Source organism: Osmia bicornis, chromosome 14 (assembly GCF_907164935.1).
Source record: "Osmia bicornis bicornis chromosome 14, iOsmBic2.1, whole genome shotgun sequence".
NCBI classification, from domain to species: domain Eukaryota; kingdom Metazoa; phylum Arthropoda; class Insecta; order Hymenoptera; family Megachilidae; genus Osmia; species Osmia bicornis.
Genome location: NC_060229.1, coordinates 4,242,986 through 4,269,499, shown reverse-complemented (window position 1 = coordinate 4,269,499; position 26,514 = coordinate 4,242,986). Strand labels below are relative to the sequence as shown.

Sequence of the window (26,514 nt, the reverse complement as noted above, 5' to 3'; positions counted from 1 at the left end):
GACAAATCTGGATGAGGAATCCAAGGATTAAATACAGTAGAGAAGATTTATCATGCGAAGGGTATAACAATCGAAAGGGTTGTTTATTCATTGATAATGGTCTTCTTTTGATAATCAACCAGAGGTCAGCGAGAAGAGGAATTTCGAGAAACGTCCAGCAACACGAAACTACGGAATCGCGTCGCTCGTTCGTTGTTACGTTTGCGAATCCACTTGGAATTCAATTAGAATTCCCACGGTAAGTGATGTCCGGAACGGTCGGACATAGCCGCGCGGAATACGAGTACAGAATTTCAAGCTTCTCAGTCTTCTCGGCGAGTCGATGGGAGGCACATTAAAAAAAGTACCACGTTATTTTCGTGTTGAATTCGACTCGTTATTCGTTCGCTTATTCGAGCCATTGTTATGCCGGTACAGACGAAACTCGATTCGTTCGTCGAGTCACGACTATTAGCAAATTTTCGACAAAATTTCAACGGTTAATTAATAAAATTAACACTCTTACAGGCTTCGTTGTAATCCAGTGGAAAAATTTTCGGGCTAATTTCCCTCCATCGCGTTAAGTGCCAATCAATTTCACCGCAATTAACATTTCAAGCGTGCACGAAAATGTTCAGCAGTTGTATCCTGACCCAAAAATGAATCACGAGTACTATTTTCGTTCGTTTGATCGATCAAGGGATAAATCGTGGCCTTTTAATTACCGTGGATAGCAATAAGGCGAAGAACGCTGTTTCCGATCAAATTAGAAGGTAAGAGGATATCGTTTCAACTGTTTGTAAGCAATTAATGAATGGAAACAGGATTTGTCCAGTCGCTTCATTGAAAATTCATTGAATCATCTCATTCGATAGATTTCTTTTCATCTCGTTCCAAGTGATCTTGCTAAATCATTTTCGAATGAATTAAACGAGGCTGTCATAATCACTGTCATTTTCATGACACTCGTTCGTCTACTTGTATGACGTGGAACGAGAGAGAAGAGGATGTTCAGATTTCTCGTTTATTTGCTGACCGTTGCGTGATTTCGTTCAAGAGGATCGAGTAGAAGGCAAACGAAAACAGCCTAATTCGATCGGGGAACCAGTGGAAATTGCGACAAAGATGTTATATGCTTTTTATCTGCGATATTGGCTTGAGGAAACACGAAAGGAGAGACGGTAATGGACGATGACAATGAACGATAGATGAGAAAAATAACCTGTCGAACGTTAAGCATACGGAAATTTGATTGCAATAATTTGATGGAAAAATGATAGACTTTTGGAAGGAAATAAATGACGGGAAGATCATTTCTGGGCTTAAAATGATCCATCGATGATCCTCGGGTTTTAATATAGAAGTTGACTTGTTTCTGTTAAGTTCTGATGGATGCAACCGCTGAAAGTTTCACCGCGATTAATTTACACGACGACGAGCTGATCAAACCTGTTCGCTATTCGGAATTCGTAACTTCTTCAGCGACAACATTGATTAGTTTTATCGGCCTCAACGCGAGACCAGCTTCTCGAAGAAAATTAAAGCAGCTCACCGAGTTCGGAGGCCGCATCACCGATCGGAATTAAAGCGTCTCGATATCGTCGTTTTTCAAATTCTACGGGTCGTCGGAGATATTAATTCAGCACGGTTAATCGATACGGAACTGGTGGAAATTAATCGATACCAGATAAAGGTAGATTCGCATTTTTAGCAATACATGTCGATGGACAATTGGCCACTGTAAGGTAACTGCGTATTCCTTCGTCAGCTGTGAAATATTGGTTCGGGGAATTCATCAAAGAGACAATAAATTATGGGGTTTAACTCATTGATTTAACAATGGACAAAAGGTAGACTAAATTTAACAAGCAACGATGAGAAGTTCAAAATTTGCAAAATGGAATAATATTTGGTTGCTGGAAAATTTCGTAGGGTTTTATTAATGAAACATTTATCAAAGGTTTTAATTACCATCATTTCAGGTTGATAATAAATCATCCCAACTATCTCATTCTCATTTTGCACTACTTTTCATTTCATAGTTCTTATGTAATTTTTTGCACAGAAAATCTTTTTGCTGTACGTATTTGAGTGTTACTGAACCATGTGAAAGGAAGCTTAAAGCAAAGGGTTAAAGCGAGATTCTTTGGCCTGTGATCGTTCGCTGGAAAAATTGTCAGCAACTGCATGCTCTTTTTAAAACTTAGTATTTACAAGTGCAATCGTGAATATGCAAATTATGCAACGGTTATTTGTTGTGGGTGGTCACGCATTATACAGCTAAAATGCAACAGCTAGGTAGAAATAATTTTATAGGTTGTAACGTTCCAGAGAATATAAAAAGCAGTGCTAATAAATGACGTTGCGTTATCGATCAGCTTCCTTCGTATAAAATAATTGAAAGTTAATTAAGATGAATTTTAAACACTCTCGTGTTTATCGTAACAAAAGCAATGCGTTAAATTCAAAAGCTTTATCTCATTAAATACAAATATTTTTGAATAAATATAAAAGGAGTGGATTTCTCTAATTATAAACAGATTATTTTATATTTTTGTTTTTATTAGGAGAAATTTATTGCAGTGACTTATTGATTTTAATTAACAGTGAGTACTAAACTCATAAATACCACTTTGGTGTAATCTATGTCACGAGTTTCAGATATTAAATCCACAAATAAAGGTGGAAAAACTAGTGGTAGAAGTTATTGTCTTCTCAAATATACCACCTGTTTATTTTTTTATATTGTGAAAATATAAAGTGGACTTTCTATTGAATTGTTTTGCATACAGTTATAGCAGTGACTACAGATCCAACAAAATTGGACGTGCCATTGTTTCCGAAGGATCTTGAATTTGTGCCTCGAGAACGAGGTGCCATCTGCTCTATTCTCGTATGAAAATGTGAAACACTTCACACTGCAACAGTCTAATGCACTTTGACGGTGCATTACCGGTGCAACAGAAGGTTGCTTCGATACCAACAATTATATCCCTTATTTCCCTATATCCCTAAATTTTCCTTCTCTATTACATACATAATTTTCACCAGATGGGACCATTTGTATTTCAAAAAGAGTTGGGATTCTTGCGCCTTTCGAAGAACTAACAAAGACCTACCTTCGCTCGAGAAGAAAGGCATGTCGAGACATTAAAATTAACCCAATATAAAACATGAAACTTAATACATTACTTTAATGCCTGCAGTGTCTCATTTGTTCCCTTTTCGTTTATATTATACTCACTGGAAAGCTTCATTAACATTACAGTTTTATCGCAAACAGCGACCAAACTTTTCAACTGAGCATTCAACGATAAAGCTAAAATTCGGTTCCATTACTCAACGCTGCTGCCACCTGATGGCCAGAGGTTCAGTCTTTCTAAGCGCGGGAAATTGCGATCGATTAAAGTATGGTCTCAAACCAGCTACGTTATCACGTATTGATAAGAACAGTCACCTAGTTCTCGACCTACAGAACGAAACCTCAGCGACAAAACACGACTTTCAAATAAAATCAAACTTCGCGTACTACCTGATAGAAAAAGAGCGCTAACTTTCTGCTGCTGACATCTGCGGAAAGGAAACTTTAATATTGCAATGATTTATTGAATTTATCCGCAATCCAATAACTGCACATCTGTATTCTACAAAATGTATTCACAAATCTTCTACAATTATTTCATTGGTATTAATATTTGGAGATTGTTCTTCCTGAGTGCTTATAAAATTGTTAGCAAGATAAACCCGGCACATCTATAATCTGGTTACATTTGCTTCGAGATAAAATAGTTTACTCTTTATTCTGCTCCAACGAACTAAATGGACCCATGATTTTTCATTTCATCGCAAAGTAATTTGAAAAATAGAAAAACCAAGAATAAATAGAGGACAAGAGACAAAAGGACAATTGCGTTAAAAAATGATTGGATTAATTCATGGAAAATGATAAAGTAAAGGGATCAAATGATTAAAACGTGTCAAAGGTAAACGAAAATGTTTGAAACCATTTGGAAATCGCGAGTAGCTTCTTTAAAGCAGCCCAGCCACTCGAGCAAAATTATAAAATCGGCACGAAGTGTTTGCGCCAAATATTTAGTCGAGAATGAAACGAGGTGGAAGGGAAAGAGGAAGTGGGTAGACTGCTCGAGGTCACGCCACACAGATTTTCAGATCTATATTTCAAAGGACGGCCAACTTGCACGCATTCGAACACAAGTCGAGGCCTTGCGGAAGTGATTCGATTACGTAATCCTCCATATTGCCATCTTTGCGATCCAACCGTGGATTCAATATTTTATGTTTCAACGAGTACCTTTGGGACATTTTATCATCGCATCCAGCCGCGACACTTGTGTCACTTACGTCAGGAGACTCCTTGCAATTCAAGTAACTTTCGCGAGATGCATTATGAAATTGTCATCCACAAAATATGTATTTTAGCTATTTTTATTAAAGACATTATTGAAACACTTAAATATTCGTGTTTTTTAACCTTTAAAATTTAAATTGATGTACCATAAGTGCCATTTTACTACACTTTTCTATCATAAAATTCTGTTAGCCTTCATGCATTATGAAACTGATAGTTTAATATGCAGCAATCATTATCCAATTAGGCAAATAGTTTCACCTCGTCTTATCTTCCATTTATAATTACAGTAAAAATTCTACGATTAAAGAATTTTAATTAATTCTAATTAATTACCGTGCCAAGGTATCAATAGTCCTTCGAAATATTTTATTTTAGCATCAGTCAATCCTGCCTCACCTAAGTCATCTATGAATCTAAAATTTAACGATGACTTAACTCGAATAACCGTAATACGAGACGCGTCCGCAGCTATTCACGGTAATTAAGAAATTTTAATTAAGGCCACCATGTCGGAACGTATGGAGCCTTGAGTATCCGGATGAGTCCCTAGCGACGAGCATTCATTCGACCGCGTCAACTCTTTACCTTAAACCGTTTTAATTAGATGGCACACGGAGCGTTGTATATCCAATATCAACGTGCACGTGTTGCTGACATGCATTCTGAATGCGTGTATACTCAGAAGGGATAAAATAAATCCGTACAACCTGTTTAAAAGCTCTTACCCTTAAGTCTAGTACACCCATAAGAATCACGATCGAGCGGTTGTAAATTGCAAAGAGTTATTATCTGTGCTTTAGTTTTATCGTTGCAACTAATAGCACTCTTCTGAAGTTTAGTTATGAAAAATGGATCGGAGAATAGAGATTTCTCATAATTTATTTTATAGCACATAGAAGATAAGTTGTTCTTTCTTCTTTGATGGTTTAATTTGTCTAAGCTTTAATGAACAGACAAATGTTCTGAAATGTTTGATGATAAAAGTTTTACCCGTATCATAATTTTAATGCAACCTTTGACCTTAAACATACCCCACGTCAGTAAAAAATTGTTTGTCTTTATAATAAACTGGATGTTGAAGTTAAATTTAGTTATTCTGAAATTCAGATGGATATGAAATTTATTCGTCCAAAAATGGATTAGTATTAATTGTGACAGTGATAGACAATTGGATGTCGAGAATTCGATCGGAAAGAATTGATCAACCTTTTATTTCGATCTGGTGGAATTTTGTGCTTTAATTGTATTGCGATTTGCAAGCATTGTGTGTACACAATCTGTACGCAACAGACTCATAAAGCTTTTAATCCTGTATGGCCAGCTTAATGAACTATTATGTCACGCACTCCTTTGTACGAAATTCTGTTAAAACAACTGTTGTGTACATACGTATTGTGAATATTTATCGTATATCTTTTGAATTTCAATTCGTGTTCAATGACAGCAATTTTGTTAAATGAAATAATTGGAATGTAATTGGAATAGGCTTATTTCTATGAAACTAAAATAGAACGATCAATATTTTTCAAATTTCTTTTTATAAAGGTCATGAAATAAAATAGAAAAGGTATAAATTTTTTAGAAAAACCCTACATGGATCACCATTCGACGTTTCTAAATACTTGTAAATTTTATTGCTCCCCAATTCAACCCTTATCGCTAGGATCGACGTCAATTTTTCACGACCCAACGAGGTCAGCATTAGTGATGGGGTAGCAATTACAAGTAATTGCTTTCAATTCGTATGTGACGAGAGTTTCGAATAATTTCAAATTTTAATCAAGCTCTACTAGTATCGAAAATGAAGAAAATGTAACAGTGTCTAAATTTCTCAAATATTACCATTTTATACTTAATATTATACTAATAACCAACTAGATATTATTTGCAATTTATACCCACATGATTTACAATTACAATTTTCAAAACTAGTTAAAATTATTCTGCACTTGTAAAAATCAAATTTCTAAATTTTCCAAAATGTTTGACTTCGAATAATTATCCAAGCAATTCGATACCTAAATGTACTCAAATTACTCGTAAACTTGCAGACAGCATCATTAATCACGGTTTAAATCACGTAGGTCCTCAATTTGTCGGTATCTTACCCTATTAAAGTTACCTCGTCGTGCACGCGATCATCGTCTGCTGTGCTTCTTATCGGTGCATCATTAATTTCTGTTTGTAATTAATCGCTGGCAAATTATTCCAGAAACGATTCAATCACCGATCTACACGCGGGGTGGTTTGCTATACTCCTGCTGGATCGGGGGTGGGTGGGGGTGGCTTCGTAGGTTGCTCATTCTCGCGCGGGTAGAGCAACCTTCGCCAGTAGTATCGCAGTGACGAGCAGACGCGGTTGTCTCCTATCGCCGATCTTTCCTTCGTTTCTACGTTCAGTGTCCCTTTACAACCCCCGACAACACTTACCATCACCCGTGAGTACATTTTTTGCCGCTTTTCCACGAGTCGCCGTTCAATTTCCATCGTTTTTCCCCATTCCTCGCGACACTGTTTCTTTTTACTTCATTATCTTCGAGCGTCTCGTGTGAACAACAAAGTGACTAAACGTGGAAAGTTTTTAAAAAACTTGCAAAGTGTTGTTTTAAATTTGTCTACTTTAATGGTGAAACTTCTTTTATTGGGTCGGATATAGAAAACTTCGCGATCGATCGACGAGATGGTTGATCAGTAAACGAGTTAGAAACTTTGATCGAAACGTCATTTCGCGTTGCGGAAATCGTGATCTGTCTTTTTGGAACGCTACGGAATTTCGTGACGACCGTTTGTAAATCAGGAAGACACTTTTCCCGCAAATATTCAAGTTTAAATGAGCGATATTCATGTCTCGATCGCTCGTTGAATTTCTTATTAAGCAAATGTTGATTTGGAGGAAAAGTTTCTTTCTTCTTTTAGCGGTTCTATTATAGATCATTTAGATCAATCTTGAATATGTCTAGGGTTGGTATTCAGTCCGCAAGCCTCTTAGAGCGCCTTACAACTACTTTAGAACTTGATTGTGCATCTGTTTATGCCGACCTAAACTGATGGTATATTTAGGTTCTCTTAAGCCCAAGTTTCTCACAAAGCATGGAACGTTACTAATTATCCGTAACGTTACTGATGGCAGTGCTTCTAATTTTGTTATGTGGTACCAATATGATTGCGGGTTCATGAAATTCCACAGTTCAAATTGGTTCCAATATAGTCTGATAGATCAATAATTTGTTTTTAAATAGAATGTCGAATACCTTCGAATTAACTTTTGAAATGCGCAGATGAATTGTAATTTTTGCACCTCGAAATAGAAACCACCCCTACACCATTTTAAACTTTAATTACGTCAATTAATAGAAATAATTTTTCAATTAGAAAACTACTTTCTATAATTTTCTTGCTACCGATAATTTCCCAATAATTCTAAGTAACTTTCAAACATTCCTAGGGCATCTCTTGTCTCGTTACACCGAATGGCACGAAATTTCGCGCGAGAATTAACCGCAGAACTAATCTACGTTTCCCCATGAAGGATCAAATCGTTTTGTCATACTCCCATTCAACACTTAACACTCTCCAAAGTGGTTGTCGAACCGCGGAAGTTAGCCGAATCGTCGAGCAACAATCTAACGCAGTTAGTTTTAATCGCATGAATGAAATTCTGTGTCTGATTTAACGATTAATCATCACTTCAACCCCCGGGCGATAATCCCTTTGTTCGGTTGCTTCGTTCGTTGTATTCAAATTGTATGCAAATACGTTCTGGCGACCAGACGCATACACGTTAAAGGGACAGTGAGTCGGTGCCGTTTCGATGCTGTCAGCAACGTCTAAGTTTCGACGTCGACGTTAAAATTCAGCAACAACGACGCGAGTTTCCGATGGGCAGCATCGAACAGCCGGGAATACGTGGCACGAGGTGTGCTTTCAAGCATGGAAATTCAATTTAAAAATTCACCGAGGAAAATTCCGTGCAACCTACAACTGCGCGCGTGAACAAATTTTTTTTTTTTTTTCGTTTGAACAATTAATTAAGATCGCTTGTTACTTCGGGTTAGCAGGAAAATTAATATCACGATAGCTGTGCAAAGAAAGCAAAATTATCAGCTACGCGACTGTTTTTAGCTTTTGACACCTTATTAACCCTTGCGCGATATAATTACTTCCCTCGCCTGATTATCTTCCTTATGTAATTATTTCTCTTTCGCGCTGCTTCGTTTGTTATTCTAGCAACAATTTTTTAATTTTACAGTCTAATGCTTGGTATGTACTCAATGGCCGTGCAGGGCAGCAAGATAACAATAATAATGTTGAATGTTTGAACAGCGTAAAATATAATGCTTTCATAATGTACGTGGTGCTGTAAAGAATTTTCATGTTGCTTTGTTATAATTTGCACCGATCATTAATCTAATTAAATTGTTTTTAATCGGCGATTATCAATAATAAAGGATAATATTGTCACTGTGGATGCAATCGTTTCCGTTCGATCTTTTCAATTAACAACTTGATGTCTTAGCTTTTCATCCAGTTTTACTTCCATCGTTGGTAGAATGGTTCTCCATGAGTCATTACAGTGTTTGGTTTCCCCGCTTCCGGCGACGATCAATATTTGGATCGTCGCGATGTTTAAGGCTAGATTAACCCGTATATTTATGCGACCGCGGTTCGCGTTATCGGCTCGCACACCTTTTACGTCCAATTTCGCGTTCCGCTCGAAAACGCGCCGCGGAATCGCGAAGAAGAGGGTGACAAAGACGCACATGGCGGATCCATTTGAACGACCAAGAAGTCGACTTCATTAGTTTAACATCGATGAAACGAGCGTGAAAGACCGCCAGTAAAATGATATATTACAATTTGAGAAATTTGTTCGAAGCTTCGCAGTTGGAGCGAGGCCGACGGAATACCATGTCGGCTGTGTAATTAAATTTTTTTTGCAAGGAAACTGCAGACATCTTGACCTGGTTTTATTCTCGCTAATGTTAAACCGGAAACTAAGGATTGACGGTGGTTAAAGTCGAACGAGAATCTGGCTGTTCCTGAAGAGAAGCGTGCATTGAACTCTCTTATAAATAGACGAAATGTTTCATCGATGTCACGATCTTTATTTGGTTTATTGATGCTTCGACAGGTTTCATCCAGAACGTGTGTATTGATGTTGAGGTGAATTAGATTCCTTTTTGAAATTCATAATTTCATCTCTTTTGGTGGAGAACTCTCGATTTTCTCCAAGCAATTTCAGTCATTTGAAACCAAATTGCCTTTGGTCTGTGTTTCCATGGTATAACATGTATGAAATCCTTTCCCATAAGCTTAATCCTTTGACCATCAAGCACGAAATTTCGCAACACTATAGTGGTACATGTTTGTACAACCAATAATTTGATACTACAGATGATATATGTGTTATGCGAATTGCATCATGATGTGAATGTCAATGGTGTTAATTATTAAGGATTCAAAGATTAATTTTGAAAATTAGACTTGATATTCCGATTATTAATTATAATTCTTTTGTTCACTCTTTTTTGTCTATAAAATTCTTAAAGAGGCTTAGATAGCTGATAAACACATGTACATACTTTTAGACGTCCCTTTGTAAACTACTTTATTGGACATTTTACTTTTTCGTTTTATGGTGTCATATTTCCTGAACCTATCATGATAGCGATTACATCAAGAATAATATTGTCAAGAATACGAGTCGCGTGTTCGTTTGCACTTGCAGTAAAAAGTAGAACTCGTCTGGCTTCAACTAAAAAACAAACTAAAAAACGATGTCCTTTTTTATGTTCAATTTTCCAAGGTAGTTCGAGTTTATGATCCATTCGACAGGCATAGTGAACATTGGTCACTGATGAAAGTAATTTAAACTAACAGGGGGGAGGAATATCGCATCAGGGGTGCTTGCTAGAATTACCAATATTGATAGGGTAAAATTTATAATGATTAATATAACGATACTGGGAGATAATAAAATGAGCAAAAGATGAAAAATCAATACAGATGTTGCACTCGCCCTCTGTAATTATCCCTCGCCCTATTTTCGACCTACCTCACTTTGTTCTCTCTTACGTCACTGCGGTACGACTTTGGCTTTTTTTACCAAAGTCGTTCAGGAATTATCGTACAAACCCGCGTTGGATATACATCAACCCCTGTCGATCAAAGCGTAACTTCATAAGAGGGGAAAAAAAGAGGACCAACTTCGACCGTTTGTTCGCTTCGATTCCAGCTTCTTCATGTTTCCTTTGACCAGGTGTACGCGTAAAAGAGTCGTTTTACGAGCAAACACGTTTCAAGGCGACCCCTCGAATTACCCTGGTGGCTGTAATAAAAGAAGTCCACCGGAAACGCATGCTACGCTGTAGAATGAACCGTAAACGCGAAACTTTTCCAAGCTTTTCTGAACAGATTGTTTCAGCCCGTCCAATTTGCCAAGGCGACTTTTAAGCAGGCTCGAGATCGCCGTTTGCTTTCGTCAAGTGTTCCCTTCGTGATTTTTTCACGGCTTCGCAAGAATTCGCAAGCTTTTAGTCGGCGATCAAAGCGAGCTGTTTCGTTTTCACCCTCGCGTCTTAATTACTGTATGTGTTCTAATTGGTACACGGCCTGCTCGTTACATGACACTTGATTTTAACTACAAAATACACAATTCACCCTACCACCATGTTTTTTTTAAATTGAATTTATGTTGGACTCTACCCTCCATGCGCTTTTGCTTTGCTTGTAATATTTACACACAACGTGAAACGAGCTGAGCTGAAAAAATTTTCACGAGTGTTTCACGGATACTTGTTTTTTCCCGACGACATTTCTCACGTACCTGGCCGTGTAATTTAACGGTGTCACAACGTTTCTCATTCGTTATAACGAAGACTGATTTTCTCCAGTTTCGTTTCATTAGCATTTTTACTATCATAGCTTCTTATTTGATTAATTTTTTGAACGAATAAAAATAAATTCATGTATGAAAATAAAATTTAATTGGTGTGCACAATTCCATCATTGCAATTTTTTGTTTTGCTGGTAAATAAAAGAGCCAAGTAACTAGACAACGAGTCGTACAAAACTCGTAGATATATTAGAAAAGAAAAATTATATGCAACCTGCACTTTATGTTGAATTTATTCTCCTCGTATAAGAATGATTAACGAGTCGGGACAGAAACGCATTCGTTCTCTCTTATCCTTAAATCGCGCGCCTGTATTTATATGACAGTGTCACTGTAATAACCAGAACACGGAAATTTGAAGCTTGAATCGCGCTCTGCTTTAAACAAATTTTACAATTGTTCTTCGTTCAGGATTCACCGCTCGTAAACCGCTCGTTGTTCACGAGTTTTGCAAACGTTACGATTCTCGTAAAACGATCTGCTTTCGTATTAATTACTTGGTACGTTTCCACGAGCCAACACGCTCTGAACTTTACCTCTATTTAGGTAATAAAAAAGCGTGGAGGAGCAACCTTATCGCTTGAGAAGAATGTCGGAAAATTGAAAGCTCAGAAGATCGAGTAGACACGATGTGAAATAATAATTCTACGCGAACTTGAAGCTATAAATCAAAAACTTCCACAACAGATACGAAAGCTTACAGCTTTAATAACCCCGGCAAACTCGACTTTAGACACTTAATCATAAATGAAAATCACCAAATGGTAATGTAACGAGATATATGTCGCATGGTGAAATTTCGAAGTGATCTTTTATAAAATTCGCATCGCGTACGGTTTAGTGATACGACCATAACGGGGAGAAACGTTTCCTTGAAACGGAGAAAAGTCTCCATGTAAATACGTCAGGGTAAAGTGAACACGTACGTCGCTTAAAAATTGAGCCGTTCGTCTTTCCTCTTTTATCGTCGAACGTGATCGAAAAGCTACCAATATTTCGCGACAGTTTTCTGCATGTACAACGTCCCTAATGAAGTTGTTTCATCGTTGTTTTTAGAGAAATGTTTCGGCGAGGCTCGAATTGCAATGGAAATTCAAATTGATCGACAGTGGATAGTGCAAGCACCTGTTCCACATTTTACACGTCCGCTGCCACGGGGCTGTGAATTTAATTATAAACTGGGAACTTTGAAAAATTTGTCAATAAACTAGTTGGTGAAGAACGAAACTTGGTAAATATTTGATAGAAATTTTCCTGAGGACTTAGCGCATCACCGTTTCGATGGGTAAAGATTTTCTCAACAAAGCGATCCCTGGATCACCATAATTCTCCGTCATAATATCACGCGAGAAGGGGGATTTATCAGTCGAGAAACGTCAACCAAGATATACTTTTAACCCTGTACGATCCATTGTAATCCCTAGGCAACACTTTCGCAGCCGCAGACATATGAAAGTTGAGAAAAGTTTTAGGCAGAACGTGACAAATTCCATCATTTTTCTTCGACTTCTGACTTGTTTCGCAAAGATTTGCCGATAACCTTCGCCAGAGCGTGAGGGATAAAATTATAGCATAAAATTATGGGGATCATCGAGTATCGCACGATTCTTCAATCCTCCGTGACTTCCTTTCCCATTTATTGTACGTCAAAGTGTTGAGAAACAAAATTTTCTAAACAATTAATATCGAAACTACATTTCTGAGAAAAAGATAGATTCGACTGTAATTAGCGTGTAATGTTAGGATGGTCAGAAATAATTAAAAGACTCCTACTACCCCTTTGATGTGCTACAATCGATAACATAACTTGTCGATGCTGTTCACGTAGAAAAAAAGAAACAAAAGGATTCGAATTCAAATTCAAAGGATAACCAATTAGTCAGTTCGTTATCTGGTCGAATTCATTGTCTGAATATAAAGTGAGCTTAAAAATGCTATAGCTCGTCATCAAAGAGATAGAAACAGATGAATCTTCATATCTATTATGTACTGTTTTCATTGATTGCCAAACGAATTGGTTTTTTATTGAATCTGTCCAATAGTTGGCATTTAAAACCAGGAAGCACTACGGATATTCGATCTTTTCCGATTAATCAGTTCGATACGTGGAACTCTATTCAAATCCGGTAGCTATTACAGCTGTCAATTTCGAATAGCCGGAACTTTGATCTTTCGCTATTTGATTTCCACCCTGGAAATACGATCCAGAGGATTTTCCACGAAGTAAAAGCCAGGCTAGCTAATGGAAACGCCAGGATAAAAGTATGGAAGATCAGGCTTCAATTTATACCGTCACCTTATGCATTTAGACGCGCGATTAAAAGAAGTTTCTTGAGACGATTGGAACTTTTACACGATTTTTTATCATCCAATCAGGGATCCGACTAATTAGCTGTAAAATTTTTCTTATTACACTTATAAATCATGGCTATCATAAATTATCGGATAAATTTAAAAAGAACAATTGTTTCCTTCTTCTTCACCAATGCAGAAAACTTTTCGCATACAATAAATAATGAAACCAGTTCGATCAATTCTTCTTCATTTCAGACACGTTTCTATCGAAGCTTTGTAGGTGTTTCAATCCTTCGACGATAAAATTTAAATGTTCCTGATTTCCATAACGGTCTGACGCACATCTGTGTCACTTCTAAATGTCTTTTCCGTTGAACTGTTGTTCAGACGTCGAAACAGCGGGTAGTCCGACGATACGAGGTTTGGACGAGATTTTCATGGTTAAACTGAGAAACTTTATGGATGGTACTTCTTGAAATAGAACATGTTTGTTGCCCAAAGCTGGCTATTTGGATAATTTTAACAGTGCTTCCTAACGAGCAATGCGCTTAATTGATCAGCTAATAAGCGCATCTCGTGGCCAGCATAGGCAAACGTTCTCACAGGAGTTAGCTGCATTTAATGGCGCACTTTGTATTCACGAAATTCCCATCGCTGTTTATTTGTCTTCGACGTTTCACGAATGCGCATGTATTTTCCGCGTTACCCAATGTTACCACAGAATTTTCCTGGAGGAGATTCATCCAACGAATTTACAGTCCCATTAGGATTTTTCAATGAACGAAAGTGATTCGTTTAATAACAGAAATTTATCACGTCGAAACGGAACTCGGTTACGCGATATTTCCCGCTCGAACACTATTTGCAAAATCATGTTCGCGTCAGAGCCCGGAACGATTTGCAGATTGAATTTCTCCTCGCATGCTCGTCATTTGGTCATCCGTTGGAAATCCACGAAGCTAGAAAAATCGAAAAAACGCGAACGGAATCGCACACATTATTCTACCCTAACTCTCACCCCACCCCTACCTGTCAACGTCAAACTTCTATGAATAAATCTTCGCGAAGCCTCACCCTCTGTCTCTTCCACCATCGCTGGCCATTTCCTTTCTCCTCTTATTTATTTTCTTTGCCATATTTCCACTGATTTATTTTCATAGTTTTCTCGCTGAAATGTTGCGACCTTTCTTCGGTTACGAAATAACCGAGTCACTCAGAATGGATTGTTTCAATCCGGAAACAGCTTTCACGCAAAGCAGTGTATTAAATAGAATATTAACACACCTTTTTCGTGAAAGGTTAGAGGATCTATCCTTCAGGTAAGTGGTTGGAATAAATGGGATATAAGCAAAACGATCGAAGGAAAGTGAAAACGTAGAAACATAGGAGGTGGTTTGAACGAAAGCTGCGATCAGAGGAGCGCCACCCTGAATCCTTGCACCCTTGGGAAGTTATTCTATTCTGAAGCCATTTCCACGCGGCACATAACGATAGTAGAGAATCAACGACACAGTGAAACAGGGGTTGAAAGTATGGAGGGGTGAAACGAGAGACGAATGTAACGAGTTTTCACAGAAACGACGACGATGCTCCAATCAAGTTCTATAATCAAGTATTTCTTATAACATAATCTTTCTATAAATATAAAATAAAGAAGTTATAAATTAAATTTCTCTTCTAATCACTGGTTTCTGGAGTTTCCCAAATATTTTCCCACTGTCTGTTTTTATTTTTCACACACGTAGTAACAATGGACGGACACCTACGTAGTGAACAAAAAGTAAATGGGTCAATTTAGTGCCCTTGTCCAGATATGGATCGAAATATTGATGGAGTGGCGACCTTTTCACCCAAACTACCCTTTGGATTTTTTTCTATGGGGTTGTATGAAATCAAGGGTATATTTGAATGGAAAGGCTGACATACGTGGGTGGTCGATAATAAACATCAATGAAGCTGTTGTTGATATTGGAAATGATTTTACCGAGATTCGGTGGATATGGATAATGGGTACCCGCCTACCCGCGTGCATAGTTTTCAACAATTCACGTACGATATGTCAATGTTAAACACAATGCGCTCGTACCCTGTCCCGTGTTTTAATAACGCGAATTGGAATAGATTTCTCCAAACGAGAAATCGAACAGCTAATGGGCTGTTCCATTTGGGCGAAATTGTTTTGCTAGGTGGAGCAACAAGCGGAATGAAACCTGATGGTCCTGCGAATGACAATTTCATGGCATTTCAAATTTATTCTCTTATGCTGTTTTATGATTTCATAATTAAAAGAGGAACGAATCAGAAATCATGCATCGAATAAAATAAATTAATGTACAGAGGAGATAATTGATGTTATTTCCTTTCATTAGTTTTTCTCGTAATTATTCTCCAATGATCAATATTCATGTTATCAATTATTAATGTGTACTCGATGATTGATTTATTCCTATTATGAAATCCGGAAATGCGACAACTTTCAAAAAATCTGGTTTCACGTAGGAAAAGGATCAAAAGGTTTTAATTTATCCAATTAGTGCGAATGGCGCGTAATTTCCCGAGCAATGAAATAATCGAAACAATTAATAGCATCCTACATAACATTTATGTATACGTGCTCGCGGATTATTTCATTATTCATCGCGTGAATTTCATAAATTCCTGCTATTAAAGGTATTGATTAATATTCTACCTACGGTCCGTTCAATTGCTTAAACGAGACGAATTACCTGCACCATTAGTGTTAACACGCGGGGGGCCAAATAACAGCCTCGAAATTTCGTTGCATCCCGATCGTAAATAGACCGTGGAATAATACCAGGGGTCGTGGTACTCGAATGTACAGTGGCGGTGATGCACAACCCTCTATTGGCAGTCATGGGGGTTTGATCGAAAGCACCCACGGTCAAGAGCAACTATTTTCTCAACTTTACGATCCACCCACTCGACGTTTACGCTCGCACCCTCCTGGAAATGGCTACAAGGTTGCCAACAGTCCACGCTCGATACTTTCGCGGAGATCATTGCCAGCAATAAATGGGAATTATTTTCAAATAAATCGTACGTGCTTTGTTATGGCAAATAAAAAAAATCTGGGGTAGAGGGTTGCTGAGTTGTCCATTTGGAAAATGATCTGTTTCATTTAATTAAAAAATAAAGAAATGAAATCGTCATCTGCTGTAAATTCGAAATAAATAGTTTGCATTATTTGGATCAACCCCTATGCTATAAAATACTTTTATTTTTTTCTTTCTTTCCACCCCAACTTTTTCTCACCTATTTTCTGAGAATCTTGGAGTCACGTACGTCTAAAGACATTGCCCATGCTCTCCCAATCCCCTTCTGGCCATCAAGTGTTCTTTGTTCACATATAAACCTATTTCAGTCTCTTAAAGTACTCCAGTGTTTCTTCGCGTAGGGAGAGGAAAAATCACCCTCGGTGTAGGAATAATTATAAAACCATCTCTGATGATTGATTTCCATTCTCCAAAGCTTTTCCTTTCATTGATTGCACGTACCTTATTTTCTTTTTCCGCGGACGTTTATCTTCTGGAAAGTGTTATTCAAACGTACCGTCAAGCATCGTTAAAGTGGCCATTTTATATTTTTAATTTATATAATTACCGTTTTGTTCTTATCAAGAGGATTTTATAAAACCGAGAAACAGAGAAACGTGATTATGGTATTGAATACCGATAATCTGCATAAAACGCGTGCAATTATCGGTTCGTTTCCTCGTTCATTCAATTTCTGGAAAATTACAATTTCCAAGCTTGCAAACTCACCGCTTAAAACCTTCTCTCCGATCGAAAATAACGAAACGCAAGTATTGCCTGGGAAACAGAGTGAATCCAATTAATTCCACCCTCTGTCGACATTTTTCACTTTCGTAACGACTCCGGTACGAATTCAATTTCTTATCTGTGTTCGAAACTAGTTCTGTATTTTTTATCATTTTTCTGGTATAAATTTTGGCTACCATACTCGACATTCTATCGGCCATTTTGCACAAGACGAATTAGATCGTCAATCATGAAACTTGACTGATGAAAAATAAATTATAACAACGAAAATCCTTCGCGAGTGAAATTTTGTCTCGTTCCACTTTCATAATGGCCTTTAAACGTTTCACAAGAACTGTTCTCGCCTCATTTAACTTGGCCCACGGTTTCTTTTTGATAATATTTGCAACACAATTAATGAACGTTTCAACGAACTGAATGCTCGCAACCGATGCAGCGAGTATTTTAATTGCATTCGAGTTCTTCCTTGATTCACTAACCTCACTACACCATTTGGCGGAATTAAAACAGTCCACCGAGGATAATTGTAATTACTGCAGCTAAGGGTAACTCCCCTGTCCTTAATGTTTGAATTGTAACCTTTTGCTACTTTATTTCAAAGCGAACGATCTTTTTCTTAATTTTCTCGTTAAGAACCATTAAATTGCTTTCTTTCAAGCGAATGGTATATGGGAAATCTCTAAATTTACATTTCAAAAGTGGAAAGTATCAAATTCACTGCAGTAATTACCACTTCCTCAACCCATTCCGGAGGTCGAAAGCTATATTTTCATGGAAATTTGTGTGCAAATTGTATAATCAAAGGAAGCTATTCAGCCTTTCTAGATGTACGCGTTCTTATTTTCATTTTGTTATTCTGTATCCTATTCAAATTACTATGCACATTAAAATATCTTAAATTATGTCGACTAAAGGTGTAATGTTAACCGTATCAATAATTAACAGTCGCTGAAACTTAGGAAAACCACGATCCGGCGAGCGCATTCACAATTCTCGCGAGCAAGTAGTAAAAGTCGGAATTGGTCAGACCGGCGGTTAAACTGTTGACAAACCCCCTGGAACAAAGAATCCAGCAGCCGGGTACGTTCAAATAGAACATTATAAACGTTCGTAAAAGCAAGTACATGGAATTTTTCACGAATTAAAGTGCAACTGAAAGAAAAGAATATTTCAGTAGCAATTAAAATATTTTCCATTGTCTTTCGCGTAATATTTATAAGTATTCTTTTCTTTCTTTTCTTTCTTCCAGTAGTTACATCATTTATCATTTCAATCCCTTCATTAATGCGAGTGCTATCGTAGCGAGCAGTGAAATCGATAAACGCTTGCAACATTAACTTCCTTCGTTTCGCAAGAAAAGAACAATCTCTGGTAATTTGAAATATTTATCGAAGTCTCAGCTCTGTCTCTCGAACATTGAATTATTTCTCAGTCCACTGATTTCTTCGGGTAGCGAGCTTGAGAAATATGGAGCGCGAGAAAGACGTAAAATTCTAACCGATTGGTAAATCAACGTTTTTGAAGACAGATCCGCCGTCACAGAGCAGTCGAAACGAACGATTGTTTATAAATACACCGAGTGCAAATGATACTAAATGGTTTGATCCGTGCTGCAGTCGGGCCATGTGTCTGACGCGATTATTTTCTTAACGTTCCAATTAGCGTACCTCATCCGATTCCATCATACTTTCTCGACAAGGAAATGGTAGACCGTTAAATCGATTGCGTCGGATGCGAATATATCCGTTCATTTTTCTTCGAGAACGGAAACGGATATATTCCCGTGCAGTCGAGGCTTGCTCCGTGTTGGAATTCATGTCAACTCGTAAGCGATGCATCCGTTTCCGGAAATATTTCTTCTGGCATTAAAATTGTATATACTATATTTCATGGGGTTCTTCTTCTCGACTTTTGTGCATAATAAAATTGTACATATGCGTTATTCTATCAGTAGAAATATTGGAGTATACACATGTCACGAGGGCATATTTGAAATTGCAATTTTATGTTGAAGATGGATCGAATTATCTTCGATTTATTTTTTTATGCAAAACTTATGAAAGGTGCATAATGTATCTACTTTAAGAAACTCACAAAGATTGTCTTCTTTGTAGACTTTCTATCTATATTCAAAACATATCAATCCATGGAAACTTATTCTCCTCGGTTTCAATTTCCATTCTTCATTTCCGAGTCTGTTTCTTGAAAATTGTAAAACTTTCAGGTCAGAAATTATTCTTTATGAAAAGCAGAAATACAAGATCTTTCGTAATAATCTGTATCGTTATTCCACTCGCGTGTTCTTTTATTACTCTTGAGGTGTAAGAACGCCACCTTGAGTCAGGTAATTTATGATCTTTTCGAGTGCTAATCTTTATTATTGTTTTATGAGCATGTACTGGTAACGAATAGAGCAATTAAGAAAAGCTATGTCATTTTTTCATTTTAAATTGCTCTTTACCTTGATCAAAAGATAAATCTTCCAATTCCGTATCGGTAAAGATAAAAGAAAAGGTAATAGAACTAAGATAATATGAAAACATCCATTTTATGGTAATGCTCAGTCGTGATAATTAATTGATCTCATGGAAGGTTTATCAAAACGTGGCATCATTACATAACACGCGCATGTTGCATCGCTACATTGCACGAGCTACTTGAAACCTCGTGTGAACAATTAATCATTGAAATGCTTAGAAACGTATCGCAAGAAAAATTGCCTCGAGACTAAAGCTGGTGATACAAGTGAAAGGTTAGCAACGACTAATTCGAAGCGATTTATCGCAGCTACGAAGGACGACTTTTCTACAATCGCCAATCGCGTGGAAAATGGTCTCGACGAAAATTACCTCGCAAGCTTCGTAGAAAACATTTCCAGCCGAAGCGGATTTCCATGATTTTAGAGTACTTTTTTTACATTCTAGAAATTCAGCATATCTCCGCGTCGAATTCGACGAAAATTAAAGCGTGACGCGAAAAAGCCCCGCGAGAACCCGAATCTGCTCGAAGCTGTCGCGAGTTTTTCGATTCGATGGAACTTCTACGTTCGCGGGAACCGTGTCACGTGATCGATTTACTATAATCGATAGTCGAATCTTAAATAAAATTTATTATTCTTCGAAAACGAGAACAGAGTTTTGTAAAGTTTCAGAATCCAAAGACAGAATTTCATTATTTGATCGTCTAAAATCATTTGACCCTTTAAAAATATTCTTGTTCCAGGGCAACAACCCTTTATTTCTTCCTGGAAACCCATAATAATAATCGATTCGTATATCATCTACGGCTAATTCACGAAAAACACGAACGTCGTTGGTATATAAAAGCTTTCGATACAGGTCGTATATATACCTCACCTAATCCTATCGCGGCCTGTATCGCACTTAGCCTCGTTTAATGGTCCTAAATGTCTCGGGACTCGATTTACGAGCAGCCAGGACTGTCTTCTCGTGCGCGCGAGACTACCCCATCGGAACGCCTCATCGTCGAGAATAAATACCATTGTTAGGTGCCTATCCAATCGTGGCCAACGTCCGTTCGTGATTGAAACTGAGATATAAAAACGAGTTTATAGTCAGATTGAGCCGAGGGCGTTATTGGACTGCTTCCCTTTTCCCGTAGAGGGGTTATAGGAGCAGGTGTAGCAAACCGCTCGGGGGTAAAAATGTTCCGGTCGAGGGTCAACGCGAGACGTATGTTTCTTCACGACTCGCAAGAAGATCGTCTTTTCGAGTTTTTTATTAAATTGATATGCTTTATACTTTCCGACCTTAAACCGATTTCAAATATTTTGACGATTGGAACGTTTAGTTCCTTCGGAGAATCGTTTCGGTATCAATCTTTCCAAGACGACAATTTAATAGCTCGAATTTTAGATGCGATGTTCGTTTGTTAGACTTTCAAGAGGGACGCGTTAAAGAATGAGTCTGACTAACCTGGAAGGTCGTATTATTGTCTCCGACCGAGCAGAACGTAAATTTACGATGCGGCTTTTCTTCAGCGAGATAAATTCGTTGGAACTATCTTCGTTGATCTCAGATTGCGCGTGCGTTGAAAATACAACCACGCATTGTCTTACAGAGGAGACACACGACGAGGGTGAAGTGTGCTTTTAGCATTATGCAGCTTGCGAAAGAGTCTCGCCCCGGGAAATGCTTAAGTGTATTCCTTGTTCTGCGACTTACGGGATGATTTTATGGAGACCTCGTTTTTTTATATTAAGTTAGTTTTCTTTTCGAAAGAGGTGTTTCAGTGTTTTTCACTGAGAAATTGGAATGCTCTATTAACACCTTCCAAATTAAAAAATTTATAACAGATTCTGAAGTTAGGAATAAAAATTCTATTATAAAAATCTGAGATTCTGTTCTTGAAACAATGTTACATTATCTATGTAGCTACTTTCATTAGGATTTTAACGAGGGGTCCATATTACATCATGAAAGTGGCATCAACGTATAACGACCACTTTCAGTAGAAGCTACGAAGCTCGAGAAGGGAGGCCTCTTTACGAGGTTCAGTAATTCTATAAAAACCCACTGTACACCATCCGTGTCCTCCATCAAACGCAGTCAAAAGGAGATTTCGTGCACAAAAGGCCAAGGTGTTACTTTAAAGACATCCTACCAGATGCTAATATTAACGAACCGTCTACACCGCAAGCTCGCAGTCTCTCTAGAAAAGAAGTTATAATAAATTGTATTAAAAGAATGGAAAAGATGGTAATACAAGCCTCGAAGCGAGTCATTTGCAGCTTCCTCGGTATTTGTCGCGCACAATAAAAAGAAAATAAAAAAAGGAAACGTTAATGAGGTCACGTAGCAGCGGTGCACATTTTGCTCTTTGCATCGCAAGTTTATCGATAAGGTTTCGTATAAAGCGCGCACACACAAGAAGCGGAACTCTCATTAAGCCATCGCGAACTGTTGCAAAGAATTCACCTTTCTCATTAAGCTTCTTCGAACAGGATCTCTATACCCACGACCTTCTCGGCGCGCTTCAACGATTTCCGATCGTTCTGTTAAAAATACGCGAGGCTGATACAATTTTCCCCCGGTTCACGTTCCTCCACGTATCCGGGAATTATTTTCTCATTTACCCTCGTTCCAACCCATTTGCCGCTAACTCGTGCTAACTAGAGGATTCTTTTTCCATTTGCAGCCCCGTGAAACCGTCCGCGGCCATTGGCCACCACCGACACACCATCAAAATGTGAAACGCGACTACGAATTCTATTGGAACAAACGGGACCAGACACCAGGGTAAAACGAAACCATGTTCAAAGCCCTTACCACGGTATCACCGTTGGATTCATGGACGGTACCGTCCACGTCGTCGATCCTCAGGGTGACGTCGGAAATATCATCGGCCACCAAGTATTCCAGCATAGGGAGCGTGTACGAGGTGATCAATGATACGATACTGAATGAGGATGACAACAAGGAGGAAGAGTACACGCCGTATCGCGAACGACCAGAGACGTATATCGTGCCGGTGGTGTTTCTCCTTATATTGCTGATCGGGTTAACCGGAAACGGGGTGCTGGTGCTCACTATACTCCGACACAGAAACATGAGGAACGTTCCTAATATTTATGTTTTCTCCCTGGCGCTTGGAGATCTCCTGGCACGTGTTCATTGTTATTCTACAAGTTACATCTTATTTCATCTTACGAATTCTATGGAGCAGACATTGCCTTATCCGTTTCACCCACCCCACAGTCTGCTCCGCCTGTCGTTTCTTCCATTATCTGAAAAATTTCCTCAACAATGCATTGCAGGTGATAGTTACGTGCGTGCCGTTTACCTTCACCGTCTACATTTTAGACTCTTGGCCCTTCGGGCTGGTGCTTTGCAAAGTTTCCGAGTGCGCCAAAGACATCTCCATCGGGGTCTCGGTGTTCACATTAACGGCACTCTCGGCGGACAGATTTTTCGCTATCGTGGATCCGATGAGGAAACTCCACGCCACCGGTATGATGCTTTAATTTCATCCTCGGTTTTTTCTAATCAAGCGCCGGAAAAGGACTATGCGGAACGATTATAAATTAATGCCGAGCAAACACCAGCAACGTTTACTCTGTCTGATAAAAAGAAATCTTCGTTTTGTGTTTCGAGTAGCGTTAATGATGCTCGTTTCAATGATTAATGAACTGTTACGAGCTGATCCTCGTTAACTCCGTGCAGCATTTTCTGAGAACAGAGGAAAATTTGTAATTCAGAAGCATATCTTGAGAATCTCAAAATTTCTATTATGAATTGAAACAATTCGAGCATTTCCGTTTATGCACGCTGCAGAATTGTTATTTTATGAATTATTTCTGAAACCTTTCTCGGGTTTGTAATGTTTCCCTTTTGATATTTGAACCGTGGCAACTCGTAAACGGAACGTTTCAGGTGTCGTAAACGAAAACGGGAATACGTATCGACAGAACAGCACGGATGTTACGTCTCGATTGCACGTTTTATTGTTTAAGGTACAGGGAGGCAGGCAACGGGTTTCGCGATCATCGTTGCTGCGATGATTTGGCTGTTAGCCATTCTGTGCGCCATTCCAGCTTCTTTTTCCTACATCAAAGTATTCCGGGTGAACAGGAACGTGACCTTTCGCGTGAGTTTAATAAGACAATTATATTTATCGCTCCAGTTTCTGTGATTCAACGACGTCGCGATCGTTATCTTTCCCTTGCAATTTGTTTGTCCCTGTCATTTCTCTCCGGCAACCGGGAAAATCGTGTCTCAGACACGAATATAAGTTTCCCGCTTTGCTTTCGCCCGGCAAAAAGTACTTGAATTTGACGCGTGTTTTTGAAGGCCTGCTATCCATTCCGGGAAGAGTTCGGCCCGGGATATCCTAAAACCATCGTCGTCTGTCGTTTCTTCATCTACTATGCGACGCCGCTTACCATCATCGCCGTTTTTTACATTCTGATGGCCAGACATCTGGTGAGAAGTACCAGAAATATACCTGGAGAGATGCAGGGTCAGGTGAGTCTTTTGAATATTTTTTTAAAATGTAAGAGTCTTTGTGGCATATTTTATTTTAAGGCAAAAGAGAAAAAAATGGTAACATGCAACTTTGCACTTTCAGTTTTTAATTGAACTCAACCTAAATTTTCATCGGGAGCAGAGTAATTCAGACTTTTCTTACCGGTGCTTCTGCGAGCATCAATTATAATTTCTGTGTGATTAAAGAGGCCCTTTCCACCTGATCGTCTGCAAAATCTTTAAATTTGAACCGCCACGCGAACAGATTGGCAAACTTCTTACAACTATAACGACCTACAGATCCCATCAAACTCGACGAGCGAGTATCAACTTTCGTAAGAGCTCGTAGAATCCATTGATTCTTCCCAATTTTCTCCACCATTGCCGCAGGAACTTTACACCTTTCCTGGTTTATTAGAGAACACGTCCCTGAAAGTTTCCATTAAACGCGAGATCAAAGTTCGAGTAGTAGAAAAGGGGTTAAAATTTAACGCTTCGACTTTGACACTTAGCTTTCTCCTTCGCTATTATTTGTCTGGTCGGTAATTAAGAAAGTTCTTATTGTTTGATTTCAGGTGAGACAAGTAAAAGCACGAAAGAAGGTAGCGAAAATGGTGATGACTTTCGTGATAGTTTTTGCGGTGTGTTTCCTCCCTCAGCACGTGTTCATGCTGTGGTTTTACATTCACCCGTCGGCGCAAGATGATTACAACGTTGTCTGGCATTATTTTCGAATACTCAGCTTCTGTCTGGCGTTCATCAACAGTTGCATCAACCCCATAGCTCTGTACTGGGTGAGCGGCACGTTCAGGAAATACTTCGACAGGTAATTCGATCAACTCAGACACGGTTTCTCACGCTTCGAACGTTCGAATTTTATAAACGGATCCGGTACTTGCAACTTCCAGCTGCGCTCAATTAAACCGCTTAACCAAGCGTTAATGAACACTCTAATTTCAAGCTAAAGTATCGAATAGACCCACGTAGTACTTTTATAAATACCACGGAATTTGATGAAAATTTACGGGCAATCAATGCCCAGACAAAATCAATTGGCGATGCGAAACAATTAATTTTCCACGCGGTGTCTCGTCACGTTTTAAAGCTTGACGAAATTGCTCGTTATTGCGATGTCATTTTATACCGTACATCGAAGTTCAATCTGGTCCAAAGTAGAATCATTAAATCCAAATTGATTTTTTTAATTAATTGTTTGAATTGAATGTAGTCTTCGAAGTTGTAGCTCTAGCTAATTAAGTTCTGGTAATTTGAAATGGGGTGGTTAAACATATTCCGAACAACGGTGAAGTTTAATTGTTAAAGGGAGATGAACTTTGTCAAAGGTACCTGCTTTGTTGCGTGCCGAGGAGGATTCGCAGACGACAACGTCGTTCATCAGACCTGAGTTCACGGGGTCGGGGTCAAAGTATCACGTTGATGAGCTCTAAAAGGTACATGGGTGATTCTCGTCGAGGACAACGAAGCACCGTGCATATGTCCATCCTTGGTAATGACGTTAGGGCGAGCCTTCCAAGCAAGGAACAAGAGACGACCATTAGTTTAACCGCGTGTCCAAATGGCGTTGATGATGATCCGAGAAGTTATCGAAATTCGACCATCGAACCGACCATCAGTCGCGAGTGCTCGTTAAAATCCAAGGACTGAACGATTCAGCGATTCCTTGATAGCTGGTAATTTATTTTGTTTTTTTATGTGAACGAGGACTTCGTTAATTGAGTTGAATAAACTGTGATCATTTCTCGAACGATTACCTCATACTGTGAAATGAAAAAGTGTTGAAATTTGAATGAATGTAAAAGAAGAGTAAGAAAAAGTGTGAGTAATTATTTTTAATTAATATTATCTAGATTAAGATTATTAAATTCAATGAAAGTCAGGATGGAATATCATCTGTCATTTTGTGATTATCATTGATTTCTTCTCGATGCACCAATCGTCGAAACTAGAATTAGACACGGAAGCAATTTGTAAATCGAATCGATGTGGTACGTAAGTGTACATTCAAAGCACATTCATTTTGTGAATAAAATTTAGACATCGAACCTTGTTGTTTTCATATTTCCTTTTTCACATAAAATATCTGACTGGTAGAGAAAAGTATTCGAACAGTTTGTTCGTAGTTCGAACAAGTATAGATTGGTGGTGATAAATAACTTCATAAAACACTCG

The 26,514-nt window shown here is 38.3% G+C and overlaps 1 protein-coding gene across 4 annotated transcripts; it reads left to right on the top strand.

Moving 5' to 3' along the window:
• Positions 1-303: 303 nt before the first annotated feature.
• On the top strand, positions 304-26,387 carry LOC114872748 (neuropeptide CCHamide-1 receptor-like). Of its 4 annotated transcripts, XM_029180321.2 has the most exons (8): positions 307-411; positions 508-752; positions 22,499-22,963; positions 23,118-23,310; positions 23,814-23,947; positions 24,151-24,324; positions 24,900-25,150; positions 25,668-26,387. In XM_029180321.2, exons 3-8 carry the CDS (start codon positions 22,613-22,615, stop codon positions 25,987-25,989), a joined length of 1,425 nt encoding a protein of 474 aa, XP_029036154.1. In that variant the 5' UTR covers positions 307-411; positions 508-752; positions 22,499-22,612; the 3' UTR covers positions 25,990-26,387. The 4 variants fall into 4 exon arrangements, with proteins under 4 accessions (XP_029036156.1, XP_029036153.1, XP_029036154.1 ...); XM_029180323.2 differs by having other exon boundaries at positions 304-752; positions 24,984-25,150; XM_029180320.2 differs by having other exon boundaries at positions 304-752.
• Positions 26,388-26,514: the final 127 nt, after the last annotated feature.